The sequence below is a fragment of the Eschrichtius robustus genome, chromosome 3, assembly GCF_028021215.1.
Source record: "Eschrichtius robustus isolate mEscRob2 chromosome 3, mEscRob2.pri, whole genome shotgun sequence".
NCBI classification, from domain to species: domain Eukaryota; kingdom Metazoa; phylum Chordata; class Mammalia; order Artiodactyla; family Eschrichtiidae; genus Eschrichtius; species Eschrichtius robustus.
Window position 1 is genome coordinate 57,856,487 of NC_090826.1, and position 15,705 is coordinate 57,872,191.

A 15,705-nucleotide genomic window follows, 5' to 3' on the forward strand; every position below is an offset into this window, starting at 1 on the left:
GTTATTTCTAGATGATGAGGTAATAGTAGTTTTTTATTTTCTTTTTATTCTTATTTTTTAAGGTTTTTTTTTTACCATCAACATTTTTGGTTTACTGTTTTAAAGTTCTTTAAAATTGTTTTAAAAACAGAAAAATCACAGTAAGCTTGCTGAATGGAATTTGTATTGCAATTTTGCACAGCATTTAAAATTCCAAAGGATTAGTTAAAATTTGGAAAGAACAGTGCATTCACCTTGGCAATGGGAGAAACTAGACCTCGTTGTGGTTTTAGCCAACCATCCACAACATTTAGGAAAGAAGGATTGCCTACCCAAAAGTCATTAGTTTAATGACACAATGTGAGTATTATTCTGGGAAGTAAAACACTGTGATTAAACATGTGCTAAAACTCTGCCACCCTTGGGAATTTGCTTGTCCTAACAAAGAGCGCTCAAGTCAGACATGGAACAGCCTTCGGTGCAGCACAACTTTTGCAAGTCTTGTCTTGACATCACCGAATACTTCTTTGACCTCCAAAGCCCTTCCGTGGGCAGCTGTTCACCCTGAAGACTTTCCTCCCCCGAGGAATCCATCTTTGGAAGGTTTTGCACTGCGCTTTCCTCAGAAATCTCCTGTTCATTAGGCAGCTGGAAGCGGTTTCCTCTCTCAGCCATATGGAAGGGAAAAAACAATACTTCCTTAGAGAGCTCTGACAAAGGCAGCAACCAAGTTCTACTCTGGGGGAAATGCATTGGATTTCTGGAAGGAAATTGAATCTTGCAGTTGATTTTTTTTTTAACGTTGGTCTGGGGTTTCAGAGAGATTAGATATTTTAGGGAGAACTCAGTCATGTCCACCCTCCTCATTTTACAGAGGAGGAAACGTGGGTGCAGAGAGGAGGAGTGACAGAACCAGTGTCACTTGGCCAGTTAGCAGCCAATTCAGGGCTTGACTTCTGTTGCCCTGGCTACCTCTGCACAATGACCAGCAGCTTCCAAAAGTATTAGTTACATGCTATCAACGAAAACAATCAAACAAAAAATAATCCTGTGTATGCCCTGCAAAGCTGATCAGTAAGGAAGGAAGTGGAGATTTAAACCTCTATGTCTGAAAATTAAAAGTGGGCCCAACTGTTCTTATCAGTGTTGTTCCCAAAGTCCATGTATAAGCCTGTCTCACTTTAACTTCGTTCAAACTTACTTATCAGCACCTTAGCACACTGGCAAGCACCAGAAAAAATTTAGATGAATGAATGCTGATTGGTAAACCAGTAATGCATCAAATAAATAATGTATGGGAAAATATCTGAAAACCTGTGAAAGGTTAAATAAACAGTATTATGAAGTCAGTGGTGTTGAAAGAGATAGCCTTATACAGACATCCATTCCACTGTCCCACATATTTTAAAGATATTCAAAATGTATTTTTTCTATTGTATTTTGATTTGCCGGAGATTGATAAATTATGGTCAATCTGGTAAATTATGTTTACTCCTTTGAGATTAAAAACACTTATTGCTTATTAACATCTAGTAACTATGAACCTCTCATTATTAAAGTAAGAGTGGTAAGTTCATAATTTTTCAAGACATTAGTCCACGAAAACACAAAAACTCGGTCATTTTCCAAAATCTTTTTGTTTACCAGTCATTTTAAACCAAATTGAAACCTGTAAAGTTTTCATATCATATGTGTGGTTGCAACATTTATTATGTAAACATGTTTTTCTTTTTTACTTTTATTATAAAACAAACACAATTATTAAAATAGAATCTTAAATAAATTATACATCACACTTTAATATAGGATTAGCAGGAGAAAAATGCCAACTTCTAAGTTACTTGAATTGGAAAATGAAGAAATGTAGTGAAGTCAGCCCCCTCTCTGTTTCTGAAACACATTAGGTTCACTCCCACCTTTAAAATTCTGATCAGACAGTTCCTACTGCTAGAATTCCCATCCCACTCCTCATAACTCCCAAACCCTACACATCCTTAGGACCTCTGTCAAATACCACCACCTCCACGGTGGTGTCATTTATTACAACACGCTACTACCATCTTTTCCCCACCTGAGACGCAGTATAGAATAAGCAGGAGACCTCGGCTCTGAAGCCAGAAAGACCTGGTTTGCTTGCCAACCACCCTGCTTACTAGCTGCGTGAACAAATTTGTCCTCAGTAAAATGGTAAATGGTGGTAATATTACTTACTTCAAAGGATCCTTATCGGAAGACTGAATGAAATGTTGCCCATGAAACTGCCTGGCATGTAATAAGTGCTCAATAAAAGTTAGATTCCTTCCTTCCATTCTTATTTAGCACCTGCCTGAATGCCAACTTATTATATTCTATAATTATCCACAAGTGAAAATCTTGCTGCTCCAACATGACCCTTGAAATCACGTGCTTCTCTCTACCCACCCCTCCCCAGCACCTGCCATAGGTGCTGAGCTCATCAATGTAGTTATGCAATCAAATAATTTCAAGCTGGGGACTAAAGAAAACAAGGTCCTTATTTTTTGAAAGGTAGCAAGCTCACCTCCTTCCCAAGACAAATTGTTTATTTCGATAATTAATCCCCCAGATTGATATAGAAGTGGCTTAGCAGTAACTAGAGAAACAGTTATTAAAACAAGCCTTAAAAAAATAATAATAAATGAAGGAGTCATATGCGTTCATGTTAGCCTTGCTGACCTTGTGGGATCGACTCCAGGTGCTTTCTCCACCTGGAGCTGGCACAGATGTAAATGACAGTTCGTATGTACTGGAGCCCGCAGAGCTTCCTGGATTCTTCACTCTTCATTTCTGAGATGGCAAGCAGGAGAGAGAAGAGAAGCAGAGTAAAAATGAAACCCCTCATTTTGCTGGGGACTGAATGAGAGTCTGATATAGTAAATATTGTCAAATCAAGTTTTGAAGTTGCCCTCACACTCTTGGCCAATTTATACAAACTTTCCTGACATTGTATTGGTCAATACGTCATTTTAACAATATTTGCTAAGCACATAGGTGACACCATGAAGTTTTGAAAATGAGCTTTTACGATTATTGCTCGTTATTCAGTCACTTCTGAGCATCATCACTTACTACTAGCTGCATACGCGAGACAATTAACAGGACGCTGTCTTGGAAGACACTGTGGAAAACACATGCACTTTGAAAGTAGACAAGTATGAGATTCAGTGTCAGCCCTACCCCTTACTGAGTGACACAGGACAAGTTTTAAACATTTTAAGCTTCGATAATCATATCTATAGAATGGAAAACCTATCTCATAAGGGATTTGTAAGTAGTGAAAGCACCATCTATTTCAAAGCATTGAGAATGCACACTTAAGAATGCAGGTTCTCTTTGGGAGATTGGGATTGACATATATACACCTGTATCCATAAAATAGGTAACTAATAAGAACCTGCTGTATAAAAAATAAATAAATAAAATTAAATTTAAAAAAAAAGAATGCAGGTTCTCATGTTTTGGGCTTGAATCCTGGTTTCCCACTTATCAGCTCTAGAATCTTTAACAAGATATTTAACATTCCCAAGCATCTTTCACTGTAAAATTGTGCTGATAGTAACTACTTCCTAGAGTTAATGAGATAATGTGCATCTTGCTTGGCAAAATAAACAGTCAATAATTATTGATTGCCTTCTTCCCTTACCATCCTGACAAAGTAGAAAGATAACTTTCCTTTAGAATTCAGGAGAATTTCTCTGACTAGAATCTTCCTTGTTATCCTTCACACTATGACTTAGGTATGCCTTTATCAACACACGTTTTTATAATAGAAAACTGAATTCATAATCTCAAGTAGCTACATAATGAAATTTCTCTTACAGTAAACCCTCTGAAAGCACTAGCTCTTGCAAAGCTTTTACCAAAACTGAAAATTCTAGAGTTTGAGATCTTAAAGAATTCTTGTGTCGCTTTTTAGCAAATTGGAGAAATAATTTTTTAGTTGATTTTGTTGACTCTTTGTGATATTTGGTTGAAAAAAATCACTTGAGCCTGTGGATCAAGATCATTTCACCCCTAATATTTGTGACATCACCGTTCTTCTGTCGGAAAGCTAGAAAACAGAAAAAAATAATCTATGCTGTCATTGGACACATCTCTGACTGAAAAATAGACATATTATTTCAAAGAATTGATGTTTTCTTTATCTCTCTGGCTGCAGATAACGGATTAAGGGGTACAAGATTTGAGGCAGGGAAAACAGAGAAAGGCTTTTGCAATAATTTAGATGAGATATGATGGTGGCCTAAACTAAGGTCATGGTAGAGAGGATGGGACAAATGGGTATTCAAAAAATAGAAGGGCTTGGTACTGATTGGGCATCAGGGGCAAGGGAGAGAGCAGCCAAAAGTGATATTTAGGTTTCTGCCTTGCACAGCTGGGAGGTAGGGCGCCCATTTGCTAAGAAAGACACCAAAGGCGCAGGAATGGTTTTTGACATCAGACAGAGCTACCTTATCTTTTGATGGGTCAAAACTGCAGGTGAATCTGTGTCATTTATCAACTCCAGAGGGACATCTGCATGACCAAATCTAACACACTCACAACATCAGCAATTACTCAGCCATTTATTCCCAACTTCTTCTCTTCTTTGGAGACTTATATTGCCCACCTTGATAATGCCAGCTTTAACATAGCACTGCAGTAAAGCTGTCATCAGTGGCTGTGGGCTAGGTTAGGCTTCTGCAAAACCCAAGAGAGAAGCATTCAGCCAAGGAATGACCCTACCCTAGATGTTAGATACTCTCTGTTATCTCTGAACTCTGCCATCACCCTTACTTGATCTCACAAGGCTCAAAATAGTCCCTTCTTCAGCCAGCTCTTAGGCCTCATCAGGACTCTTGTTAATTTGGGACGCAAGTGAGAGATCTGAGCAAGACCTGAGCTCAGCCTGTGACCAAATGGAGGCAAGCTAATCACCCATGTCAGTTATCCAGATGAAAAAGCTATTGCCAATAATGAAAGTTCCAGCTGCAGAGCCTCAAATTTAGGGGCTTTGTTTTCCCCATCTGTGAATTGAGAGAGTTGGATTGAATTACTTGAGAACTCTTTTAAAAAAAGAAAGAAAAAAAGAAAAAAACTCTTTTGAACTTGAAATTCTAAGTCTTGCTATAATTGGCTAATTCTGTTACTCCCCCCTCAAAAACTTTCAGTGGCTCGGCATTACCTGGAGAATAAAATCCAAAGAGCCTGGCATTTCAGGCTCTCCACTCAGGTGCCCAAATATCACTCTTTCCACACACTTCAAGGTCCAACCAGAAAGGATAACCAAAATGAAAATTAATCTTTCTATCTCTTGACCAACAACAGTCTGTTGCTTATACCTCTAACTGGAGCCCTAATCCTTTATGTTCGGAGGTTAATGCAACTTTTTCTCCTCATTTAGTCTGTAACCCAGGTTACTACCTGGATATCTTCTCTGAGGTTTAGTTTCCTCCTCTGTGAGGAGACAATAATCTGCATTTTATGTTGTCATGAAAATGGAATGAGTTAACACAAGTAAAACACAATATATGATGCTTATTATATACTCAATAAATTAACAATGTCATATGCAATAGATTAGAAAATGTAATTTTGGGTCGCTACTCACTACTATGTCTTTTATGCATAACTTCAATCTCGAAACTATCCATAAATTTGCACTGCTCTAGTCTTTTTCTTTCCTTCTTTTATTCTTTCCTTTCCTTCTTCTTTCCTCTCCTCTTTCCACTTATTTCCTCTTTAGAAATAAGTTCTAAAAAGACAGAATCTTAGAGTACTGTTTCTTAAAGTGTTGTCTTCAGGACATGAGTCTTGGCAGATGATCTCTGGAAAAAAAAAAAAAAAGGATCCCATATTAAGAGTCCCTTTCTTGGAGATGAATAATGCATACTAATATAGTCAGGGCTCAGAGAAGACTTATAGTTAGGAAACTTCTTTAACTTTGTTTAAATTCAATGCCTCCCAAACTTATTTAGCCCTAGAAAACCTTTCACCATGAAATTGATTAATATCTGCAATCATTATGAATTACCTAGAGTATATATATTTCTAGTTCCAAGCAAATGGTAGGATTATATTCCTCTGATCTTTAAAGTTGCTTGTGGCCAAGAGACATATTTTAGCAAATAAAATGTGACTGGGGGCTTCCCTGGTGGCGCAGTGGTTGAGAGTCTGCCTGCCAATGCAGGGGACACGGGTTCGAGCCCTGGTCTGGGAAGATCCCACATGCCACGGAGCGACTAGGCCCGTGAGCCACAACTGCTGAGCCTGCGCTCCGCAACAAGAGAGGCCGCGACAGTGAGAGGCCCGCGCACCGCGATGAAGAGAGGCCCCCGCTTGCCGCAACTGGACAGAGCCCTCGCACAGAAACGAAGACTCAACGCAGCCATAAATAAATAAATAAATAAAATTAAAAAAAAAAAAAAAATTAAAAAAAAAAAATGTGACTGGAAGTGACATATGTCACCTCTACCTGGCATTTAAGGATCAGTGCATGATTCCCCAGTTCTACCTCTCTCCCGCCTTGGTGACCAACGACATTCCTGACAATGGAATCTGATCTCTGAGTCAGAACAACATGGAGCAGTACCACCTGCTAATCTGTAATGAACGTGTAATATGAATGAGAAATAAATCCTTATCATTTAAAGCCACTGAGATTTGGCAATTATTGGTTGTAGCAACATCGTGACTTATTCTGACTAGTATAAAGTTATTTACATTTTACAGATGTAGAGACTGTTTATATGATCCAAAGCAAAGTAAGATGAATTATTTGACCTTAGCAATTGGTGTTAATTATTACCGCATGCTCAATATTATTGATTATATGAAAGTCCACAATTAACACAAACCAAAATTCCAGATTAACAACTAGACAATGGATTCAGTAAATCTTTCACCTATATACTGCTTATCAAGGAACTACAGCCACAGGAATGCCTAATAGATGGTGTTGGGGGCAGACTGGCATGAGTTATAAGTACCGTCTGTAGCATCAGATTAGGGAAATCCTATCTCAGTTCTGCCATTTAACATCTATGTGAACTTAGGAAATACTTAATGTCTCTGAATCTCAGTTTCTGCATTTGTAAAATGTAGATAATACTGACTACAAAAAAAATGATAATACTGGAGGATTAACCAAGACGGCGGAGTAGAAGGACGTGCTCTCACTCCCTCTTGCGAGAGCACCAGAATCACAACTGGCTGCTGGACAATCATTGACAGGAAGACCCTGGACTTCACCAAGGAGGATACCCCACGTCCAAGGACAGAGGAGAAGCCACAGTGAGACGGTAGGAGGGGCGCAATCAGAGTAAAATCAAATCCCATAACTGCTGGGTGGGTGGCTCACAGACTGGCGAACACTTATACCACAGAAGTCCACCCACTGGAGTGAAGGTTCTGAGCCCCACGTCAGGCTTCCCAACCTGGGGGTCCGGCAACGGGAGGAGGAATTCCTAGAGAATCAGACTTTGAAGCCTAGTGGGAATTGATTGCAGGACTTCGACAGGACTGGGGGAAACAGAGACCCCACTCTTGGAGGGCACACACAAAGTAGTGTGCGCATCGGGACCCAGGGAAAGGAGCAGTGACCCTGGGGGAGACTGAACCAGACCTACCTGCTGGTGTTGGGGGGTCTCCTGCAGAGGCAGGGGGTGGCTCTGTTTCACCGTGGGGACAAGGACACTGGCAGCGGAGGTTCTGGGAAGTGCTCCTTGGTGTGAGCCCTCCCAGAGTCTGCCATTAACCCCACCAAAGAGCCCAGGTAGGCTCCAGTGTTGGGTTGCCTCAGGCAAAACAACCAACAGGGAGGGAACCCAGCCCCACCCATCAACAGTCAGGTGGATTAAAGTTTTACTGAGCTCTGACCGCCACAGCAACAGTCAGCTCTACCCACCACCAGATCATCCCATCAAGCCTCTTAGATAGCCTCAACCACCAGAGGGCAGACAGCAGAAGCAAGAAAAACTACAATCCTGCAGGCTGTGGACCAAAAACCACAGTTACAGAAAGATAGACAAGATGAAAAGGCAGAGGGCTATGTACCAGATGAAGGAACAAGAAAAAACCCCAGAAAAACAACTAAATGAAGTGGAGATAGGCAACCTTCCAGAGAAAGAATTCAGAATAATGATAGTGAAGATGATCCAGGACCTCGGAATAAGAATGGAGGCAAAGCGATAATGAGAGGCCCGCGCACCGCGATGAAGAGTGGCCCCTGCTTGCCACAACTAGAGAAAGCCCTCGCACAGAAACGAAGACCCAACACAGCCATAAATAAATAAATAAATAAAACCAAAGTTTAAAAAAAAAAAAGAAAAAGAATGGAGGCAAAGATTGAGAAGATGCAAGAAATGATTAACAAACACCTAGAAGAATTAAAGAACAAACAAACAGAGATGACCAATGCAATAACTGAAATGAAAACTACACTAGAAGGAATCAATAGCAGAATAACTGAGGCAGAAGAACGGATAAGTGACCTGGAAGACAGAAGGGTGGAATTCACTGCTGCGGAACAGAATAAAGAAAAAAGAATGAAAAGAAACGAAGACAGCCTAAGAGACCTCTGGGACAACATTAAACGCAACAACATTCGCATTATAGGGGTCCCAGAAGGAGAAGAGAGAGAGAAAGGACCAGAGAAAATATTTGAAGAGATTATAGTCGAAAACTTCCCTAACATGGGAAAGGAAATAGCCACCCAGGTCCAGGAAGCACAGAGAGTCCCATACAGGATAAACCCAAGGAGAAACACGTCGAGACACATAGTAATCAAAGTGGCAAAAATTAAAGACAAAGAAAAATTATTGAAAGCAGCAAGGGAAAAATGACAAATAACATACAAGGGAACTCCCATAAGGTTAACAGCTGATTTCTCAGCAGAAACTCTACAAGCCAGAAGGGAGTGGCATGATATACTTAAAGTGATGAAAGGGAAGAACCTACAACCAAGATTACTCTACCCGGCAAGGATCTCATTTAGATTTGATGGAGAAATCAAAAGCTTTACAGACAAGCAAAAGCTATGAGAATTCAGCACCACCAAACCAGTTCTACAACAAATGCTAAAGGAACTTCTCTAAGTGGGAAACACAAGAGAAGAAAAGGACCTACAAAAACAAACCCAAAACAATTAAGAAAGTGGTCATAGGAACATACATATCGATAATTACCTTAAACGTGAATGGATTAAATGCTCCAACCAAAAGACATAGACTGGCTGAATGGATACAAACACAAGACCCATATATATGCTGTCTACAAGAGACCCTCTTCAGACCTAGGGACACATACAGACTGAAAGTGAGGGGATGGAAAAAGATATTCCATGCAAATGGAAATCAAAAGAAAGCTGGAGTAGCTATACTCATATCAGATAAAATAGACTTTAAAATAAAGAATGTTACAAGAGACAAGGAAGGACACTACATAATGATCAAGGGATCAATCCAAGAAGAAGATATAACAATTATAAATATATATGCACCCAACATAGGAGCACCTCAATACATAAGGCAACTGCTAACAGCTATAAAAGAGGAAATCGACAGTAACACAGTAATAGTGGGGGACTTTAACACCTCACTTACACCAATGGACAGATCATCCAAAATGAAAATAAATAAGGAAACAGAAGCTTTAAATGACACAATAGACCAGTTAGGTTTAATTGATATATATAGGACATTCCATCCAAAAACAGCAGATTACACGTTCTTCTCAAGTGCACACGGAACATTCTCCAGGATAGATCACATCTTGGGTCACAAATCAAGCCTCAGTAAATTTAAGAAAATTGAAATCATATCAAGCATCTTTTCTGACCACAACGCTATGAGATTAGAAATGAATTACAGGGGAAAAAACGTAAAAAAGACAAACACATGGAGGCTAAACAATACGTTACTAAATAACCAAGAGATCACTGAAGAAATCAAAGAGGAAATCAAAAAATACCTAGAGACAAATGACAATGAAAACACGACGACCCAAAACCTATGGGATGCAGCAAAAGCAGTTCTAAGAGGGAAGTTTATAGCTATACAAGCCTATCTCAAGAAACAAGAAAAATCTCAAGTAAACAATCTAACCTTACACCTAAAGAAACTAGAGAAAGAAGAACAAACAAAACCCAAAGTTAGCAGAAGGAAAGCAATCATAAAGATCAGAGCAGAAATAAATGAAATAGAAACAAAGAAAACAATAGCAAAGATCAATAAAACTAAAAGTTGGTTCTTTGAGAAGATAAACAAAATTGATAAGCCATTAGCCAGACTCATCAAGAAAAAGAGGGAGAGGACTCAAATCAATAAAATCAGAAATGAAAAGGGAGAAGTTACAACAGACACCACAGAAATACAAAGCATCCTAAGAGACTACTACAAGCAACTTTATGCCAATAAAATGGACAACCTGGAAGAAATGGACAAATTTTTAGAAAGGTATAACCTTCCAAGACTGAACCAGGAAGAAACAGAAAATATGAACAGACCAATCACAAGCAATGAAATTGAAACTGTGATTAAAAATCTTCCAACAAACAAAAGTCCAGGACCAGATGGCTTCACAGGTGAATTCTATCAAACATTTAGAGAAGAGCTAACACCTATCCTTCTCAAACTCTTCCAAAAAATTGCAGAGGAAGGAACACTCCCAAACTCATTCTATGAGGCCACCATCACCCTGATACCAAAACCAGATAAAGACATTACAAAAAAAGAAAATTACAGACCAATATCACTGATGAATATAGATGCAAAAATCCTCAACAAAATACTAGCAAACAGAATCCAACAACACATTAAAAGGATCATACACCACGATCAAGTGGGATTTATCCCAGGGATGCAAGGATTCTTCAATATACGCAAATCAATCAATGTGATACACCATATTAACAAATTGAAGAATAAAAACCATATGATCATCTCAATAGATGCAGAAAAAGCTTTTGACAAAATTCAACACCCATTTCTGATAAAAACTCTCCAGAAAGTGGGCATAGAGGGAACCTACCTCAACATAATAAAGGCCATATATGACAAACCCACAGCCAACATCATTCTCAATGGTGAAAAACTGAAAACATTTCCTCTAAGATCAGGAACGAGACAAGGATGTCCACTCTCACCACTATTATTCAACATAGTTCTGGAAGTCCTAGCCACGGCAATCAGAGAAGAAAAAGAAATAAAAGGAATACAAATTGGAAAAGAAGAAGTAAAACTGTCACTGTTTGCGGATGACATGATACTATACATAGAGAATCCTAAAACTGCCACCAGAAAACTGCTAGAGCTAATGAATGAATATGGTAAAGTTGCATGATACAAAATGAATGCACAGAAATCTCTTGCATTCCTATACACTAATGATGAAAAATCTGAAAGAGAAATTATGGAAACACTCCCATTTACCATTGCAACAAAAAGAATAAAATACCTAGGAATAAACCTACCTAGGGAGACAAAAGACCTGTATGCAGAAAACTATAAGACACTGATGAAAGAAATTAAAGATGATACCAGCAGATGGAGAGATATACCATGTTCTTGGATTGGAAGAATCAACATTGTGAAAATGAGTATACTACCCAAAGCAATATACAGATTCAATGCAATCCCTATCAAATTACCAATGGCATTTTTTACAGAGCTAGAACAAATCATCTTAAAATTTGTATGGAGTCACAAAAGACCCCGAATCGCCAAAGCAGTCTTGAGGGAAAAAAATGGAGCTGGAGGAATCAGACTTCCTGACTTCAGACTCTACTACAAAGCTACAGTAATCAAGACAATATGGTACTGGCACAAAAACAGAAACATAGATCAATGGAACAAGATAGAAAGCCCAGAGATTAACCCACGCACCTATGGTCAACTAATCTATGACAAAGGAGGCAAAGATATACAATGGAGAAAAGACAGTCTCTTCAAAAGTGGTGCTGGGAAAACTGGACAGCTACATGTAAAAGAATGAAATTAGAATACTCCCTAACACCATACACAAAAATAAACTCAAAATGGATTAGAGACCTAAATACAAGACTGGACACTATAAAACTCTTAGAGGAAAACATAGGAAGAACACTCTTTGACATAAATCACAGCAAGATCTTTTTTGATTCACCTCCTAGAGTAATGGAAATAAAAACAAAAATAAACAAATGGGACCTAATGAAACTTCAAAGCTTTTGCACAGCAAAGGAAACCATAAACAAGACGAAAAGACAACCCTCAGAATGGGAGAAAATATTTGCAAACGAATCAACGGACAAAGGATTAATCTCCAAAATATATAAACAGCTCATGCAGCTCAATATTAAAGAAACAAACAACCCAATCCAAAAATGGGCAGAAGACCTAAATAGACATTTCTCCAAAGAAGACATACAGACGGCCACGAAGCACATGAAAAGATGCTCAACATCACTAATTATTAGAGAAAAGCAAATCAAAACTACAATGAGGTATCACCTCACTCTTGTTAGAATGGGCATCATCAGAAAATCTACAAACAACAAATGCTGGAGAGGGTGTGGAGAAAAGGGAACCCTCTTGCACTGTTGGTGGGAATGTAAATTGATACAGCCACTATGGAGAAAAATATGGAGGTTCCTTAAAAAACTAAAAATAGAATTACCATATGACCCAGCAATCCCACTACTGGGCATATACCCAGAGAAAACTGTAATTCAAAAAGACACATGCACCCGAATGTTCATTGCAGCACTATTTACAATAGCCAGGTCATGGAAGCAACCTAAATGCCCATCAACAGACGAATGGATAAAGAAGTTGTGGTACATATATACAATGGAATATTACTCAGCCATAAAAAGGAATGAAATTGAGTCATTTGTTGAGAAGTGGATGGATCTAGAGACTGTCATACAGAGTGAAGTAAGTCAGAAAGAGAAAAACAAATATCGTATATTAATGCATGTATGTGGAACCTAGAAAAATGGTACAGATGAGCTGGTTTGCAGGGCAGAAGTTGAGACACAGATGTAGAGAATGGACATATGGACACCAAGGGGGGAAAACTGCGGTGGGGTGGGGATGGTGGTGTGCTGAATTGGGCGATTGGGATTGACATGTATACACTGATGTGTATAACATTGATGCTTAATAAGAACCTGCAGTATAAAAAAACAAACAAACAAAACAACTAATACTAAACTTTCATTGGGTTATTTGTATGGAAATATGTTAATATAAATGTTTCAGACATTACATGAAATTTCTAAAAATCTTATATTTGTATTTGTATGGAAATATGTATGGAAATATGTTAATATAAATGTTTCAGACATCACATGAAATTTCTAAAAATCTTATATGTTCTGGTATAATGTTATAAGTAATAATCCTAGTTATTACTTTAAAATGTATATCTCAGAAATAACTAATTTTCTTGTCAACTGCATTATTATGAACTTTCATCAAATCTTTAACTGTGGTCATTTTTAAGTCTTTTGTCATTTACAGACAGTTCTGGGTGTACTCTGATGCTTTTGCCTATATGTTCCTATAAAAGGGTTTCATCTTCAAGAAATTCATGGAAAAGACTCTGACAAGTACAGGTTTCTGGTAACTGACTGTACTGCTGAACTGAATGAATAAGCATTTTCAGAACTCTAATGAAAAGCTGATGAACTCAAAAAAGTGCTAACAAAAGATCAAGATGAAAAAAAAATTTAATTACATGGGACTGAGTGAACTGATGAGGATGAGTATAAGTTTTGTGACTTTCTGTCTGAATTAAAAAAAAAAAAATCCCACAAGGACTCAGAGGCAAAGAATATACAAATCAATTTTCACTGCCAAGGAAGGAGCTGTTACAGTGGAGGATTACTGGACTGAATGTCAATATTATGACATAGTATGAGTGTGTTTCAGGTTTGGTAATTGCAATCATTGTTGCTTTTGTTGTGGTCATCCATGTACAATGCTTGGTGTCAGTCTATTTATCTCTTGTAAAAATAAAATACAGTGTGTGTGTGTGAAAAAAAAAAGAATATGTAAGTTTGCAAGGTGAGAAGGGGAGGTTTGAGAGTCTACCTTATTAAAACGTGTTTGCTTTAAACATTGAAAAAAAAATGATAATACTGACTTTATTAGGGTGGTTTTCAAGATTAAATTATGAAAGAGTGCTGATCAAAAGTCTCTAGCACAAAGGGAATTTTTAATAGATTGATCATTGATGGTAATCATAATAATTCTACCAAATATTACACTGTGCCATAGTGATCTTGGTGTTAGAATGTTAGAGTTTTAGTATTGCCACTCTAGTTTCTAGCTAAGAGAGCTTGAGAAAGTAATTTAATCTGTATTAGATTTTCAAATTTGTAAAATGGAAAAATATCACAGGATCAAATGAAGTAATGTTAATTATAGCACTGATAAATTATAAAGCATACCACATATAGCTATTTTATGGTAATGATGATTATGAGATCGCTGTATAAATTCATTAGCAAACACTAATTTATTTTTATTATTTTTTTAACAGAGTTAGTACTGCTCATCCTTGGCTAATACTCATACTAACTGCTTCTAGAGGGTGTCTTCATCGATGGCACCACCATTCACTCAGCTATTCTTGTGGGTCATTCACAACTCCTCATGCTCCCTCACTCTTCACTGACTGAATCCTCCTGTACACACACATCCATTAAATCACCAAGGCTCATCAGTTCTACCTTCTATTGATAAATTTCCCTGTGTTCTACCCACTGCTCTCTATCACCTCTGCCATGATCACAACTTTCATTTAGATTACTGCAATGGCCTCTCACTTGGCCCTATATCTTTCATCAATCCATTCTCCACACTGCTGCCAGAATGATCTTTCTAAAACATGTGATTATTACCCACTTTGAAGACTCTTCAATTGTTTCCTATTTTCCTCAAGAAAAAGCAAAATTCCCTTAACGTGGCCTGTAAGACCTTTCATGATCTGGCCTCTATTTGTAAAGGTCTTAGATACCCTCAAACTTTAAATGGTCCACCTATACCAAACACCTCAGAGTTTTTTTGAAAATTTCATGTTCTCTCTCTCTCTCTCTCTCTAGGCCTTTGCACATACTGTTTTCTTCACCTAAAGCTCCTTTTCCTCCCCTCTTTAAAACCAGTTAATTTCTACTCTACAATTATCTGTAGAACCAATATTGAAATACCATTTATCTAGATAATCTTGCATAATTTTATGTATAAAATTTTCTTACCATTCATTTTAGTGATTTTTTAAATGCCCTATCATTAAGAATTAAATGAGCAGCTGAAAATGTTTTTATTAACAATCTCATAAACAGTAATATTTAAAGTTTCATTTTGTATGGACAGAGAAGCTATTTTCTTTTTATGTGTTTGTTGTTATTTGGGGCTTTTAGAAATTGTTAAAACAATAAATAATCAAACTATGTGTAATTTAGAAAATTCACTAAAACTATTATCAGTGAGTTGTAAGATCCCTAAAGTGTCCAGGGATCCTTTGTTCTTCTTGGTATAATGGCATCATATCTTTTAAAAGCTGGCTTATTCAAAGAAAACACAGACACGGTGAGAGTACATTTTTTATGAGTTGTTCTGGATACTACATAAATGTTTCATCAGTTTTTAAAAAAAGCAGTGCTCATTTTATAAGATTCATAAGCATGTTTTTAGGTGTTTCAACTTAATGGGCATGTTCTGCTTTCTATTTAACCCAGGAATT

The 15,705-nt window shown here is 37.7% G+C and overlaps 1 protein-coding gene across 1 annotated transcript; it reads right to left on the reverse strand.

The window, feature by feature from the left end:
• Positions 1–417: 417 nt before the first annotated feature.
• INSL5 (insulin like 5) lies at positions 418–2,839 on the reverse strand. Its single transcript, XM_068538004.1, has 2 exons — positions 2,667–2,839; positions 418–652 (listed from the first exon to the last, which is right to left on the reverse strand). The coding sequence occupies exons 1-2, from the start codon at positions 2,837–2,839 to the stop codon at positions 418–420; spliced, it is 408 nt and encodes a 135-aa protein (XP_068394105.1).
• Positions 2,840–15,705: the final 12,866 nt, after the last annotated feature.